General features: G+C 37.6%; 4 protein-coding genes across 4 annotated transcripts in view; all 4 read right to left on the bottom strand.

Annotated features, from left to right (window-relative positions):
- LOC131779319 (A disintegrin and metalloproteinase with thrombospondin motifs 19) overlaps positions 1-13,694 on the bottom strand; it is a 31,459-nt gene that overhangs the window by 811 nt on the left and 16,954 nt on the right. Inside the window, exons 20-23 of the mRNA XM_059095862.2 lie at positions 13,246-13,384; positions 1,457-1,661; positions 1,102-1,248; positions 429-573 (exon numbers count right to left, since the gene is read on the bottom strand). Coding sequence (XP_058951845.2) covers positions 429-573; positions 1,102-1,248; positions 1,457-1,661; positions 13,246-13,384 — 636 coding nt within the window. The remainder of the gene's footprint in view (positions 1-428; positions 574-1,101; positions 1,249-1,456; positions 1,662-13,245; positions 13,385-13,694) is intronic.
- LOC131779271 (galanin receptor type 1-like) lies at positions 3,820-6,599 on the bottom strand. The gene has a single exon (XM_059095796.2). It carries the CDS (start codon positions 6,187-6,189, stop codon positions 5,128-5,130), a length of 1,062 nt encoding a protein of 353 aa, XP_058951779.2. The 5' UTR covers positions 6,190-6,599; the 3' UTR covers positions 3,820-5,127.
- On the bottom strand, positions 7,291-8,358 carry LOC136280429 (galanin receptor type 1-like). Its single transcript, XM_066165503.1, has one exon. It carries the CDS (start codon positions 8,356-8,358, stop codon positions 7,291-7,293), a length of 1,068 nt encoding a protein of 355 aa, XP_066021600.1.
- Positions 10,029-11,366, bottom strand: LOC136280428 (neuropeptide Y receptor type 6-like). Its single transcript, XM_066165502.1, has one exon. The coding sequence runs from the start codon at positions 11,259-11,261 to the stop codon at positions 10,068-10,070; it is 1,194 nt and encodes a 397-aa protein (XP_066021599.1). The 5' UTR covers positions 11,262-11,366; the 3' UTR covers positions 10,029-10,067.

Raw genomic sequence — 13,694 nt, 5'->3', positions numbered from 1 at the left:
ATGGTTTTAAGGGGGGCGAATGATTGCATCGATGAAGGCACGGTTAGATAAACGTGAGTATTTTTTAAAAACGCATTTTTTCGGTAAAAGCCTTACAGTAATTAATAAGAGAAAGCAGTTATTTCAAAGACGCCTTTATGTTCTAGCTATTCTCTTCCCTTTTGTGGATAAATGGAGAAACAAATAATGCTGAACACGAGTAGAAGTCATAAATATTGGCTCGAGTTCCCCTTAGCTTCTTGGAGGGGGGGCACCTTGGTTTTAGACGATTAACATCTCCGCTTGATAGAGCAATCATGACCAGTCACGGTTAAACCTAAAATCTCTGCAAAATTGGTAGAAGATGACTTACAGCTTTAAAGGAGCAATTGCTGTCCAATGAACACTATTTTGATTTATGCCATGCATGGTTAAATACGTACACATACCTATTTTCTTGCATTCCTTGACTTTACACTGCCTTTGTGATGCTGGTTTAGAGTCTGCGCTGCATTTTTCACCGACTCGCCTTGTTAGTCTGTGCAAACAAGTCACTGACCGTCTTTGTACTCCTGAACCACAACCAGCGGAACACTGACAAAAAAAATATAACAGGGATAAAAAAAAAATGAACAGGAAACAGGAGAGAGTTTCGTTTATTAGGAATATTCATAATCGTTCCCCCCCCCCTAAAAAAACATATTAGCTAGCGCTGAGCCTTAACACCAAAGCGCGTTCGCGCTGAGGCTCAAGATGAAAAAATGCCTTGAATCATTACAAAAACAATGGGCGTAATTTTCAATATACAAAATTCTCGGTTATTGACTTTGTCCTTACCGACAGAGTAAGTCTTTCTGGTACACGACCAAAATCGGCCTGTGACAAATCTTTCAGCAATCGATTATCGTTCTCGGCGGTGAGAAACGTCATTACCAAAGCCACTAAAAACATAACTTTCGGTTTTTCTTTTCGTATCTGGTTTTCTTCCGGTTCTAGAAAAGTTTAAACGTCATTGTCTGTAAGCGTTACAGATTTGACGAAATTGTAGGTGTTGAGGTGAAATAGATAAAGTGCCTATATATTAACCTTGAATGGCTATATTGTAGTCTTAGAGGTACTCACACTGCTCCATCGTCCAATAATCCATTGATAGCACGATTCTCTTGAGCAGAATTTTCGGCTGGGCGGTTTCTTCCCGTGTGCACACTTACCAGCCACTGGACAGCGGACATTCCTCACACGGTGTCCAACACCGCAGAGACCGTGGCACTGCGAGATACCACAAGAAAAAAAAAAAGTAAAGAGAAGTAAGGTGGTATGCACAGCAAGCTGGTTTATGATCAGTTTGTGGCTTGTGTCACTTCAAACAGTCAGGTAAAGTGTCAGCTACGAATTTGACTCGTGTGTGAACATTTCGCGAAAGCGATCGCGGGAATTTCAGCTGTTTTACAAAAACTTACTTACGATTAGAACTTACATGAGACCATGGACCGACCACCCAATTCAAATGGCACGCTTTCTTTATGCAGTTTTGGACCCCAGAAGGTTTATCTCTGGGACACAAATGATTAGGGCTCTCCACAGTGGTGCCATTTGTAGTTTGACGCATGCAACGAACCGAGCGGTACTGGAGACCCTTTCCACAAGTCTTAGAGCAGGGTCTCCAGGGCGACACTGCCCACCTGTAAGAGAAGAGTTTCATCAGCGCTCTTGTCATACGTTATCAGTTAGAACGCGTTCACTTTTTGGCCATATTTATTCTTATATAACGCTTCTTGCAGGAGCTTCACAGAGGATCAAGAATAGTAGTTGTCTACGTCTATACATCAAATATTGATACACTAATAACTAATGGCGTATTTCATACAGGGGAAGCGTACCACTATCAGTGTTGTACCCTCAAACTTAAAATGCTAGTATGTAAACAATGTACTAACTCCTTTTTAATCCCTGTTAAGTTAAAATCATTATGGATGACGTGAAAAGTTGAATCGGATAGTTTTTTCTACAAACAGCAGTGTTCGTGCTGAGGTGAACATGCGAAATATTTCATTCACAATTTCGCGTGAAAGAACAGTTTGTTACTTTTAATACAGAAAAAATAAAACTGAAAAATGTGATTAACAATCTTACCATTTTTCAAAAATTTCAGACTTAGCTACGCCAATAGCATTCATTACTCAAGCCACATATGAAAATTGGACCTTGATGATTGTACTTAGGAAGATGTACCACTCACTTTACGACTTCAAGTCAGAAATTATGATGAAAGATCATTTTGACTTCTCTAGAACTGGCCATAGTAAATATGTATCAATCCATTGCTAACTCGTTTGTGCAAGAAGATGGCAAGTTTCGTGTACAATGCAGTTAATAGAGCCAATGGAAAAACAAACGCGAGAAGAAAATAAAGTATGGTTGCAAACTGACCCAAAGAGGTTTGTGGAATGCTACAAAGCGCTATGTCAATGCAGTTGTTAAATTCCATACTTTAGGCTTCAGGGATGCTCACGACAGGCACGTTTTTAACACCTATAGCCAAGGGAAACGATGTCAATGCAGCGTACAACCAGACCCTAAGGACAAGAGGAGTACGACTTCCCTTTGTTGATTTCAAAGACTCAAAATGATGGACAACGTGCTGGTATCTATCGATAGCTATGGCAACCAGGCTGCCAAATATAGTCGATCGCCAAGTCCCTGAGAAGAAAAATACCAACTTGCAGAGAATTTTTTGGTTGCGGACCTCGGAATGACAAAGTAAATAGTCAAAGGAAAGACAAGCAGGCGATAAACCAACTCTGCTGAACACAGGTTCCTCCTAACCATGATCGTGAAAATTCTGACGATTAAAACGATTCCCAGAACTATCAAGAAGAGGATCGAGAGCCAATGAATAAAAAATAGATTCACTGCGTCCTCATACGAGCGAATGCTGAGAAACACAGAGTTTCCCTGTCTACTTGAGTTATTTGCGCTATCGTTTTGTTAGTTACAGGGGAGCACCATTTCTCAACCTGACAGTCGAAAGAAAGACGGATGAAAGTTAGTTTGGTTACGCAATATTTTCACCCTTCTCACTCCGATCCTGAAACCGAGAATTCAAAAGATAATCTCTCACAACATAAACTAACAGAGTAGATACGTCGGCAATAATTTCATTAAGAATGAATGCGAGTGTTAGATTTTAGTCATAGCGAAGAGAGAGCAGTTGGCCAGCGATAGAATGATCTGCAAGACTGATAAATTCGTACTAAATCGTGAAGGATCAACAACCTACTTTATCGATTCTTCAAATTTTCATGTTTTTTTCTTTTAATCTGTCCAAATAAAATTTCTTGTATGAAAAGGATGAAAGCCGCCTACGTCATACAATAAACAAAAACTGGAAATGAAACTGACAACTCATGGCAAATCACCAATCAAAATGAAGGCTCACGTTTTCACTAAACTCATTACTTGACGAGATCAATTTTTATCTCGTTAAGTTTGATTTTCTTACAGTTATACTCATTGGGAAAAATGATTTAAGATTGGATGGGGTAAATGCAATTTGACTACCATGTCTAATATAACAGAGATTTCCGGGAAACGTTTTACAGTAATACTTATTGGGAAAAATGATTCAAGCTTGGATGGGATAATTCAGTTTGACTGCCATGTTTGACATAACAGAGACCTACAAGAAACTTTTGAGTGAATGAGAAGCCTTAATAATGTTAAAAATTTATTTTTATAATTTATGTACAAAGTTAAACAACTTAGTCACAAAAAAATTGTAAATACGTTACTATCAAATCTAACAGTGCAGATGTATATCTCTGTGGGCGTAAGCTTGACTTTGGACAACATACGGTGAAAAGTTAATTAAATTTTTTCCGTGCACCATCTGATTGCCGAAGACTATTTACATTGTATATTGTGCGTCAACACATTTTACAAAAATTAGATAGAAAGTCACCATATAAAACATCTCTACTTCTTAAGTTACAAAACTTATGGCCTACATCATAGTAGCTGTTGCTCATACATGGCAGAAAGTCTCTTGGCAAATGATGCTTTTCCTTCTAGACGGCTAGGCAAACCGCATAATGGCATTTTTACGGCAAATTTCCCTGTAACTAAGCAACAGCTGAAAAATTCTAGGCAGATTTCATAACTTTAACGCTTGTTGAGACATTTTAAATAAACACATTGAGAAACATCGCATGTCGCTGCCTTATAAAGTAAACAGGCCCACGTTCAATTTAAAATGTTCATCTTTCGAAGGAAATAATTAAATTTTAAAAACCTAATCAAAGAAAAAGCTTTTTGATAAAAGCTGGGATTATTTGCAAGATTTCCAAGTAAGTAAAATAGCTATCGAAAAGCGAGACTTAAATAACTAAAATAATGTTTTGAAATCTAAGAGCACAAAATTAAATTTTTAAACTCCATTTACTGTCATTGAATCCAAAACTTTACCATGCAGCTAATGGGGGTTAAAATGATTTCCCATGTCACCATTTCGAAACTTAACAACATGCTTATATTACAGAGTCACAGTTTAATGTCGAACATGTCACACATTAACACAGCTTGCCCTTCAGCATTTGACGGATCATATTACCGTCATCCCACATAATGCAAAATTGACTCTGCTTTACACGATTATCGTGAACACTGCCCTCGGAAGCAGTTATCTCTCAGAATATTTATAATTCTCAACACGTTTTCAGCATATCTAAAAGTTTCTTCAAACAGTCTCAAGGGCTTACAAGAGGATTTTAAATCTAACTTGGTTCATAGTAAATGATACGCGCTTTCTAACTGCATGTGCGCGACTTGTAATTACCACTTGTCTTGTCCCTGAAGCTGAACCAACTCAACAGTGTGATGTTTAGCTCCCACTGCGAGCCGTTCGCTGTCGAACGTTTTGAACCAGACAAGAGAGATAAATCAAGACAAGAAATAGAGAATAAATCTCTCTTATCTTTGTACAGCTAAGTACTTAAAATGACCATAACGTTAACCTGACAGAAGCACGTACACGATATACATTTCATTATAGCCAATTTTGCGCGTAAGCCACTCTGATTTTACTATTGCTATCTACAATTTACACAGCTTGGTTAGTTATTTCCCACCTAAAACTTCGAAATCCCTCAGTTAGTTGTTTGTATTACAGTTTACAAATGTCACTGCATATGAGGCAATTTTTTTATCTTTTTTTCTGCGACAAACCCGGACGATTTCCTTTCGAAAATCTCCATTGTAGTACGAATAAATCAGGGGATTTCCTATTGAGCTTGAATAACTCGCAAAATCCACCAAAGCATGAAATAAAAACATGGCCGCAAATGAAGTTCCGTTAAAAATGCCGTAAGATCTCAATACTGCCACAACAACACGAGGACCGAGAGAAATCATGTATCCTAATACAGTTATTATTAGCATTCGTATTGCTTTGGACGTAGATCTTACCGCTACTTTGTGCATCATCCCATTCTTGCCTCTATTATGCAGGAAGATGGCTATTTTGGTGTAAAATATAAATATGACGACAAGTTGAATAACAAATGCAAGAAGAAAATACAAAGTGGTTGAAAATCGACCCAATGAGTTTTGAGGGATATCACACAGCTTCTTGCCAGCACAATCGGCGTCGCAGGTCATACCTTTAGCCTCCGGAGTCTCTGAAACTGGAACGGCTTTTACGCTGAAAACAGTTGGGATTGACACGACGGTAGCATACACCCAAACCACAATTAGGAGCAAACTGGGCTTTCTGTTTGATTTCAAGTTTGCCAATGGATGGACAATTTTTTGATATCTATCAGCAGCAATGGCAACCAGACTAACAAATATGGCCGATGCAGAGACGTGAGAAAAGAATGATACAACTTTACACTGGAAACTTTGATTTCCCGATGCTGGAATGGCGAAGTAAATTAGAATGGGGAAGATAAGCAAGCGATGAACCAGTTCAACCACCGACAAATGAGTAATAAATAGATTGGAACTGTTTCGCTTATAGCGTTTCCCACGCAGCATAACATAGCATATGATCGCATTCACAATTATTCCCAACACAATGAGTAGTAAATTTAAAGACAGAGAAATAGCGAAGACGTTTCTCGCTTCTTGGTACGAGCGAATCAGCGAAAGTGTTGAACCCTGATTAACGAATTTTAACTGCGTGTCATTCCTCATGGCATCTCCCTCAGCCATCACACATAACTTGAGTTTCAATACCAAACCAGCTGAAAAATGTTTGGAAATTAAATCGATTCCAGTTGATGAGTAGTTTTCAGTTTGATGAGATCCTTCAAAGTTTCTCAATAAGTAAGAGCTCGTGATATTGTACCTGAGAGTTCACTCTTCCGCTCAACGACTCATTGCTCTGTTTCTTTTTTCTGTGTTCTACGTCAGCTTCGAACATTACATCTCCAGAAGATAAAGTTCCATTAGCATGTAAATCAAACGCCATTAGCAGGTTTCTGTACCTATGAATGATATACTTAATCTGCAAATCAGTCATCTACGTGCAGCAGCTTTAGTTACATCCCGAGGCGTTTTAAAAATGCAAATGTTGTTAGCAAACTCGTTTCTATGGTTTTTAACAATTTTCAATTACGTATTAAAATTGTGACCTCTTAATGACCTCTACTTAAAGGTAGGGGCTTGAAAAAATAAATTTCTACCGCTCCTTTTAAAACATCCGAATGAAGGTTTTAGAAAAGTAAAGTTAAATGTATTTCATCATTTCCACTTGAATAACAATATGAAACCACAAACAATGCTCCTTATTTTGTCTGCTACCTCCCCAACCGTTAATGTGTCGACTTTCCGATGAAAATCTATTGGATTTGACAGTTAACTTCATATTCTTATAAGTTAATTAAAGCTTATGAATAAAGATTTGATTGATTGGTTCGACAAACTAATGAGGCGCCTACATCGACGTTGAGAACCATATCCAATAGTTTGGCTTATAATGAAAGTTGTTTGCCTCCTCTTACAAAAAAATATCAATATTAGACTATTTGAGCGCATCTAAAATAAGTGCCATTACTAAAGTTAAAATTTTTACGAAATTAAATAATCCCAAACCGCTATCTCAAACTCATGACAAGTGCAAAGTTAATGCAAAGCTTCAAAAATGTAGACACGTGTGATTTCCCAGGCTGGTATAAAGTAAAATTCCTACAAATTCATAATTCGTTGGAAATGTTTTCAACCCTTACAATGTAGAACTCATCAACTGGTTAATGAAACTGTGCCAATCATTCAGCGCTGTCTTTCTTAAGAAAGAAAGAGACGCAAATGTGATTAGTTATTCGTTTGTGAATTAACAAATGTCACTGCATATGGAGCTACCTCTCCGCCTTTACTTCTACAACAAAGCCGGACGATTTCGTTTCGAAAATTTCCGTTGTAATACGAATAAATCAACGGATTTCCAAGTGAACTTGTATGATAGGCAAAATCGACCAGCCCGTTAATGAGAAACATGATACCAAATGGAGTTTCGTTAAAAATACCGTAGGATCTGAGCATTGCCACAACAACATAGGGACCAAGAGACAGCACATATCCAATAACGGTTATTGTGAGCATTCGTACTGCTTTGGATTTTGACCTGGCCTTTACTTTGTGCATCATTCCATTCTTGCCTCTGCGATAAAGGAAGATGGCTACTTTCGTGTAAAGCCAAAAGATGACGGCCAGTGGAATAAAAAATGCAAGAAGAAAATAAAATGTGGTGGAGGATCGACCCAGCGAGTTTTGAGGGATATCACAAAGCTTCTTATGAGCACAATTGTCGCAAGTCATTTCTCGAGCTTCGGGGATCTCTAAAACTGGAACAGCTCTCGCACTGACAACAACTGGGATTGACACAACAGCAGAATACACCCAAACCGCAGATAGGAGCAAAGTGGGCTTCCGTTTTGATTTCAAGTTCTCCAAGGGATGAAGAATGTTGTGGTATCTATCTGCAGCGATGGCAACCAGACTCACGAAGATGGCTGATGCAGAGGTACTTGAAAAGAAAGATCCAACTTTACAATGGAAACTCTGTATTCCTGATGATGGAACAGCAAGGTAGACAAGCAAGGGAAATATAAGGAAGCGATATATCAGTTCCATCACGGACAAATGGGTGATAAATAGATTGGACCTGTTTCGTTTGTACCGTTTCCCACGAATCATAATGTAGCATATGGACGCGTTGACAATTAATGCAAACAGAATGAGGAATAAATTGATAGTCAGAAAAAGAGCGAAGAGGTTTCGCGCTTCGTCGTACGAGCGGATTAACAAAAATGTTGATCCAGAATTGGTTTGGCCTTCTATATCACCCGTGACATTCTGGATCATTGTTTCTCCCTCGGCCATTTTGCAAGAGTTCTGTTCTAGAATCAAGCCAGCTGAAACTTATTATTAAAACTGTTTCCAGGTACTGGATATTTTCCAAAAGGACCTCCCAAATTTACAGCTTTTTAGCAACTTTACCCTCTAGCTATTGCTGCATAAACAGCAGTTCAACATTCCGCTCAACGATGTAGTTTATGTCGTACGCCAACTTTGAACACAGTATGTACTTACCAAGGTGAAAATTTAAAATAGAAATCACGCTTTTTAAGACATGGTTTGGAAATTGTTTCCAATTGTGGATAGTTCCGCATTGCTTTGTTGTACGTATTGTTAGTGTTGTACGCCAACTATTAGCGCTATTTTTTAATAGGATGAAAGTTCGTTAGCGAATAAATCAACTGCAACTAATAGATGTCTGAAAATTTTAATGGAAATATGCTAATTGGTCTCTGAGTAGACGATAAAACTTTATAATAACATTAGGCTTAATACCTTTTTGTGGTTATTCACGTTTATCACAACATATTGGTTACTTTGTATGTTTATGACTACTATTTTTAAGTTATACTTTCATTTTTCTTTCGTAATTCAAGGGCAGTTCATACATGTACATGTGCATGTACAAGCAGCGGTGTTTAACGAATTTACTTATTTTCTATTTCGGCCTGTTATTTCCATTCGAAGTGTTTAACCAAGGAAGGCTTTCAGTTAAGTTAAAATTTCGGAACTTTGGCATGCATAAAGAAAGTAGTGCGCGCTCGTATGTTCTATCTTTGCGGCCTTTCAATAGCTTTGTACTCATTTAAGTATACTAGAACTACGTGTACTTAAGAAGTCGAGTTTAAGGAGCTGTTATTTCAATGGTGACGTTAATTCAAAGGCGGCTAAAACTTCATAAGCAGTGACAACATTTTGAGTATTCATTTGAAAATATGATGTGGAAAAAAAATGATAGTACACGTTTGAAGTCTGAATTTAAATTGTCTGGCTTGAAAAATGCACCACAACTGAAGATGTTGAACGATGTCGAGCTGTACCTTTTTTTGTTTTTTCTCTCTTTTTCCCTGCAATAATTCCCGCCTACGCGCCACTTTCGTATCAGTGAATGTGGTGTTTAATGAATCTTGATTCCATTCGAAGCGTTCAACCAAGGAAGGCTTTTAGTTAAGTAAAAATTTCGGAACTTTGGCATGCATTAAGAAAGTAATGCGCGCTCGTATGTTTCATCTTTGCGGCCTTTCAATAGCTTTGTACTCTCACTTAAGCATACCATCATGAGAACATTATCTTGATTCCATTCGAAACGTTTAACCAACGAAGACTCTTAGTTAAGTAAAAATTTCGGAACTTTGGCATGCATTAAGAAAGTAGTGCGCGCTCGTATGTTTCATCTTTGCGGCCTTTCAATAGCTTTGTACTCTCGCGTAAGCATACTATCACAAGAACATCTCTTTATTTCAATTTGACAGTGTATATCAGACAGAGAGATATCAATATTTAATTTTAAGGCTCAGGGTCGTCCTGCTATCAGTAGCAGCCCAGAGTACAATTACATTAAATTGATGTTAAACTACGGTTGCATAAAATTAATGTTTACAGGTAATATAAATTTTACAATTAAAATTAATGTTTATGCAATATATAATCGTCTAGAAAATCCATTAAAACAAGACATCCGTGGTAATAAAAGAATGTATGTACAATTTCCGTTCTGACAGCAGGTGAATGAATTAGTTGCGCCCGTGTGAATTAAATATAAGGCGAGCGGATTTGAAAATAGATGGTAATTTTGTTCTAAAAACGATCTTCATGGTACTTTGCAGGAATGACCAGTCTCTTGGTTTTAAAAGCGCTACTTCCACAGAACAACTCCAGTATCTCTTTTTAAAGTCAGTATTGTAATACGCATAAATGATCGGGTTGCAAAGTGAACTTAACAACGTCTCAAACTCTAGAACCCAAGTGACAATTAATATGCCAGAAAAAGACATATTGTTAACAAAGCCATAAGATCTTAGCACCTTAAACAGAGCCGAGGGACCTAGAGAAAGTATGTACCCCAATACGATAATAGTGAGCATGCGCACAGCTTTCAACCTTGATCGAGCAGCAACTTTGTGTATGACTTTATCCCTACTTCTTTTGTATAAGAAGATCGAAATTTTTGTGTACAACGAAATAATAACGATAAGTGGTACAAAAAAAGAAAAAGTTAGGTACACTGTTGTGGACAGACGACCCACTGCATTTTTAGGAATATCACAAATCTTTTTCTCAGAGCAATCCTGGCAATCAAAACTCTGGGCTTCTGGAGTCTTGCTGATGTAGAGACTTCTGACACTGAACACGAGCGGTATTGATATGACTGAGGCGTATAACCAGACTGGAAGAACGAGGTAACAATATCCTGTCCTCTTGCATTTCTTCGTCCAGGCTTTCATAGCATGAACGATGTTTTCGTGTCTGTCCCTTGCAATGGCGACTAGACTTATAAACGTAGCAGAAGTGAAGACGGTTGAAACGAAGGTCAGTGCTTTACAATGAATGTTTTCAACAATGGTTGCTGGAACGAGAAAATAAATAACCAGGGGGAAGACAAGAAGGCGAAAAATCAATTCTGTGACTGATAAATGCAGGATGAAGAAGTTGGAAGTGTTCCTCTTGTAGCGGCTGCCGCGAAACATTATGAGGCAAATGACCCCATTCACACAGATTCCCAACAAAATTAAGAGCACCGCCATAGATAGAATTGTGGAAAAAGAGATTACCGATACCTTCCGTGAATGAATGAGGAGAATGATTGCACCACTTTCCAACTCTCCTTTCGTAAACGAAGAGAGAGTTGAGTTTTCTTGTTCAAAAGTTACATTTACATATGGCGCACGAGTCATTTCGGCCATTGTCGGGACCGTGTTCAAATGCATTTTGCCCTCTTTCTGCTGCTTCTGCTTTTCTGTTTTCGGATGTAAATGTTAACGACTTTGACACTTTTGTTTTAAGTTACGGCATTAATTTTTTCCATACTTCTATCCTTGGCAAATCCTTCTGAACTGCATTAAACTGATCAAAAAGTAAGTGAGCAGGGAAGTCTTCGTTGTTATTCTATATCTTAATTATTTTGCAAATTTTCTGGCGATATCTTCGATCTGCGAAAATTGTAAAAGCCAATACTATGATGAGTTTGGAATAACTATGGCAATACCGAAAATTGAGTCAACTTTTTGTCTTCGGTAGCCGGTGAATGAACACACTTGAACGGAAGACAGATTAGAAAAAAAGATTTTATAACCGCCATGCTAAATAATTAATAAGGCAATCAAGAAGAAAATCTTCTAATCAACCAGCGTTTGCGTTGCTCTATTAAGTTCTTCTAAAAAGTTCATTATGATGTTTGCGCGGCAGCCTTATGTTTCCCTACCACAATACAGAAAACCTTTAAAAATTATTTACCTAGGGAGGGAACCTCCCACAAAGAGGAAATACCCCGACAGCTAACCCTACTTCATTTCCGTTATCGATCTTAATTGTGCTTCTGCTCAATAAGACCCAGAAAATGAAATAAATTTGAGATGACTGAAGGAAAAAGAAAGATAATATTCGTAACGTCAAGAGTAAGGAACAACGAAAAAAAGTCTCAGTCAACATGACGAACCGAAGCACAGTTCTTCGGATTTTCAGGCTTCGATGGACTATTCGTTTTGTCCCACGTTCGCCACGAGAAGTGACATCTTTTTCAATAACTTTTTAAAAAAAAAATCCATGCAATGAGATGTTTTTTTTTTCGGTTTGATATATCTATCTCGTTGCAAATAGCATAAGTTTGGCTCGTAACATTCGCAGTAAGAAGCTGCGCCAGGAGCATAATGAGCCTGAATCACAATCTTCCTCAATGCTTGAATATGAGTCAAGTATACATACTCGAAAGAAGAAATGAGAGTTCTCAGGCTTATTTGACTTGCATGAAGACTGCGAGAAAAAAAAAGTTTTTAACAGACCAACGGATGGTCCGATTTTAAATCAATTCATTCAAAACCCTTAGTGAATCACCAATTGCCATCCACAGGGAATTTTCACGAACTTGATTACTTTTTGAAATAATTCTTACTGAAACGATTTGAGCTTCATTTAATTGCCTGGAGTGATATAGGTTGAACTTTTAAGCAAACAAAAACACCTAAATTTAGTCCACGGCACTTTCATTAATTTCTGTCTTCTACAAAATGACAGCTCAAGTTCCTTTTCATCACTGTGTGAAATTTTGACAGGAACTAATTTAAAGCATCTTCAATTAATTTTGAAAAATTCCAATTTCAATTTTAGATTGGCGAGTAAGTGGATAACAAAGGTCAACATCGCAAGTGTCGGGGATGCTCAGAATATTTACAGAAATATTCGAAAATAACAAGAACACAAATGATCCGCGCAGGGAAAGTCACAAGCTACCCTTTCTTCGGCACTTCTCGTCGTTTTAAGAAATGCTTATATTCTGCTATAGAAGGTTTTCAATGGATATACCCAAGTGGTATAACACATTTACAAGGTCAACTCGATATTGAAAAATGAACCAACGGTCTACCGTCCTATCAAACGTAAAACAAAGCAAACTATCGCAGAAAGCAAGACAAATTTTCCATAATGATCGGTTTGACTTTCTATTTCACTAATTTTTTTTTTTCGTGCGATGGAAACAACCCACTTCTTTTAGTCTCTTCAAGTAAGCGACAACTCTGTGTAAAATGTGGGAGACAAAGGAAGAATTATTCTTTCTTTGTTTTTCCTCCAGAAGAACTTAATAATGAAGAACGACTTCAATTAGAAAGGAGGAAATCAATGACTATTTCATTTTTATTTTCTGTATTTAGCAGTATGTTGTGTGATGTGATAATACAACACAGCCATCTCACTCACCATATTGGACACTGGTGGACATTGCAGACTCGTTCCTCTTGCCGTGGTTTCGTTGCCCCTTTGCAGAAGACGTCGTCGACTGAGGATATATTTCCACGGTAAAAGCGAATGCATTTTACCCGCAAACTTTTTCTAATCCCTGAAACAAAAGGAAAAAAATTACAGCTTTGACAAAATTTACGAAGATCTGAAAGTCAACCTTAAACATTTATAAACGACAGCAAACCCCGTACAGTGTATAGCAAAATTAGTTATAATTGTAGCTATAGAATGTACTCCATCCGCAGACTAATCAGAATAATTATACAAGTCTATAGGCGCAAAGAAATGTTTCACAAAGATAAGAATCAAAGTGCTCTGTGTGCAAACTCGTGAATTGACAGATGACTCACATGATTTTTTGGATTATGTTTAATGTTATCTGGTTTAGGGAAATTTGTGGTTGATTG

This window comes from Pocillopora verrucosa, chromosome 4, assembly GCF_036669915.1.
Source record: "Pocillopora verrucosa isolate sample1 chromosome 4, ASM3666991v2, whole genome shotgun sequence".
Taxonomy (NCBI): Eukaryota; Metazoa; Cnidaria; class Anthozoa; order Scleractinia; family Pocilloporidae; genus Pocillopora; species Pocillopora verrucosa.
This window is presented reverse-complemented; position numbering and strand designations above follow the sequence as displayed.

Bases quoted from the DNA above. Each gene is read 5' to 3' on its own strand.
- LOC131779271 (XM_059095796.2), bottom strand. From the start codon at position 6,189: ATGGCTGAGGGAGATGCCATGAGGAATGACACGCAGTTAAAATTCGTT.
- LOC136280428 (XM_066165502.1), bottom strand. From the start codon at position 11,261: ATGCATTTGAACACGGTCCCGACAATGGCCGAAATGACTCGTGCGCCA.
- LOC136280429 (XM_066165503.1), bottom strand. From the start codon at position 8,358: ATGGCCGAGGGAGAAACAATGATCCAGAATGTCACGGGTGATATAGAA.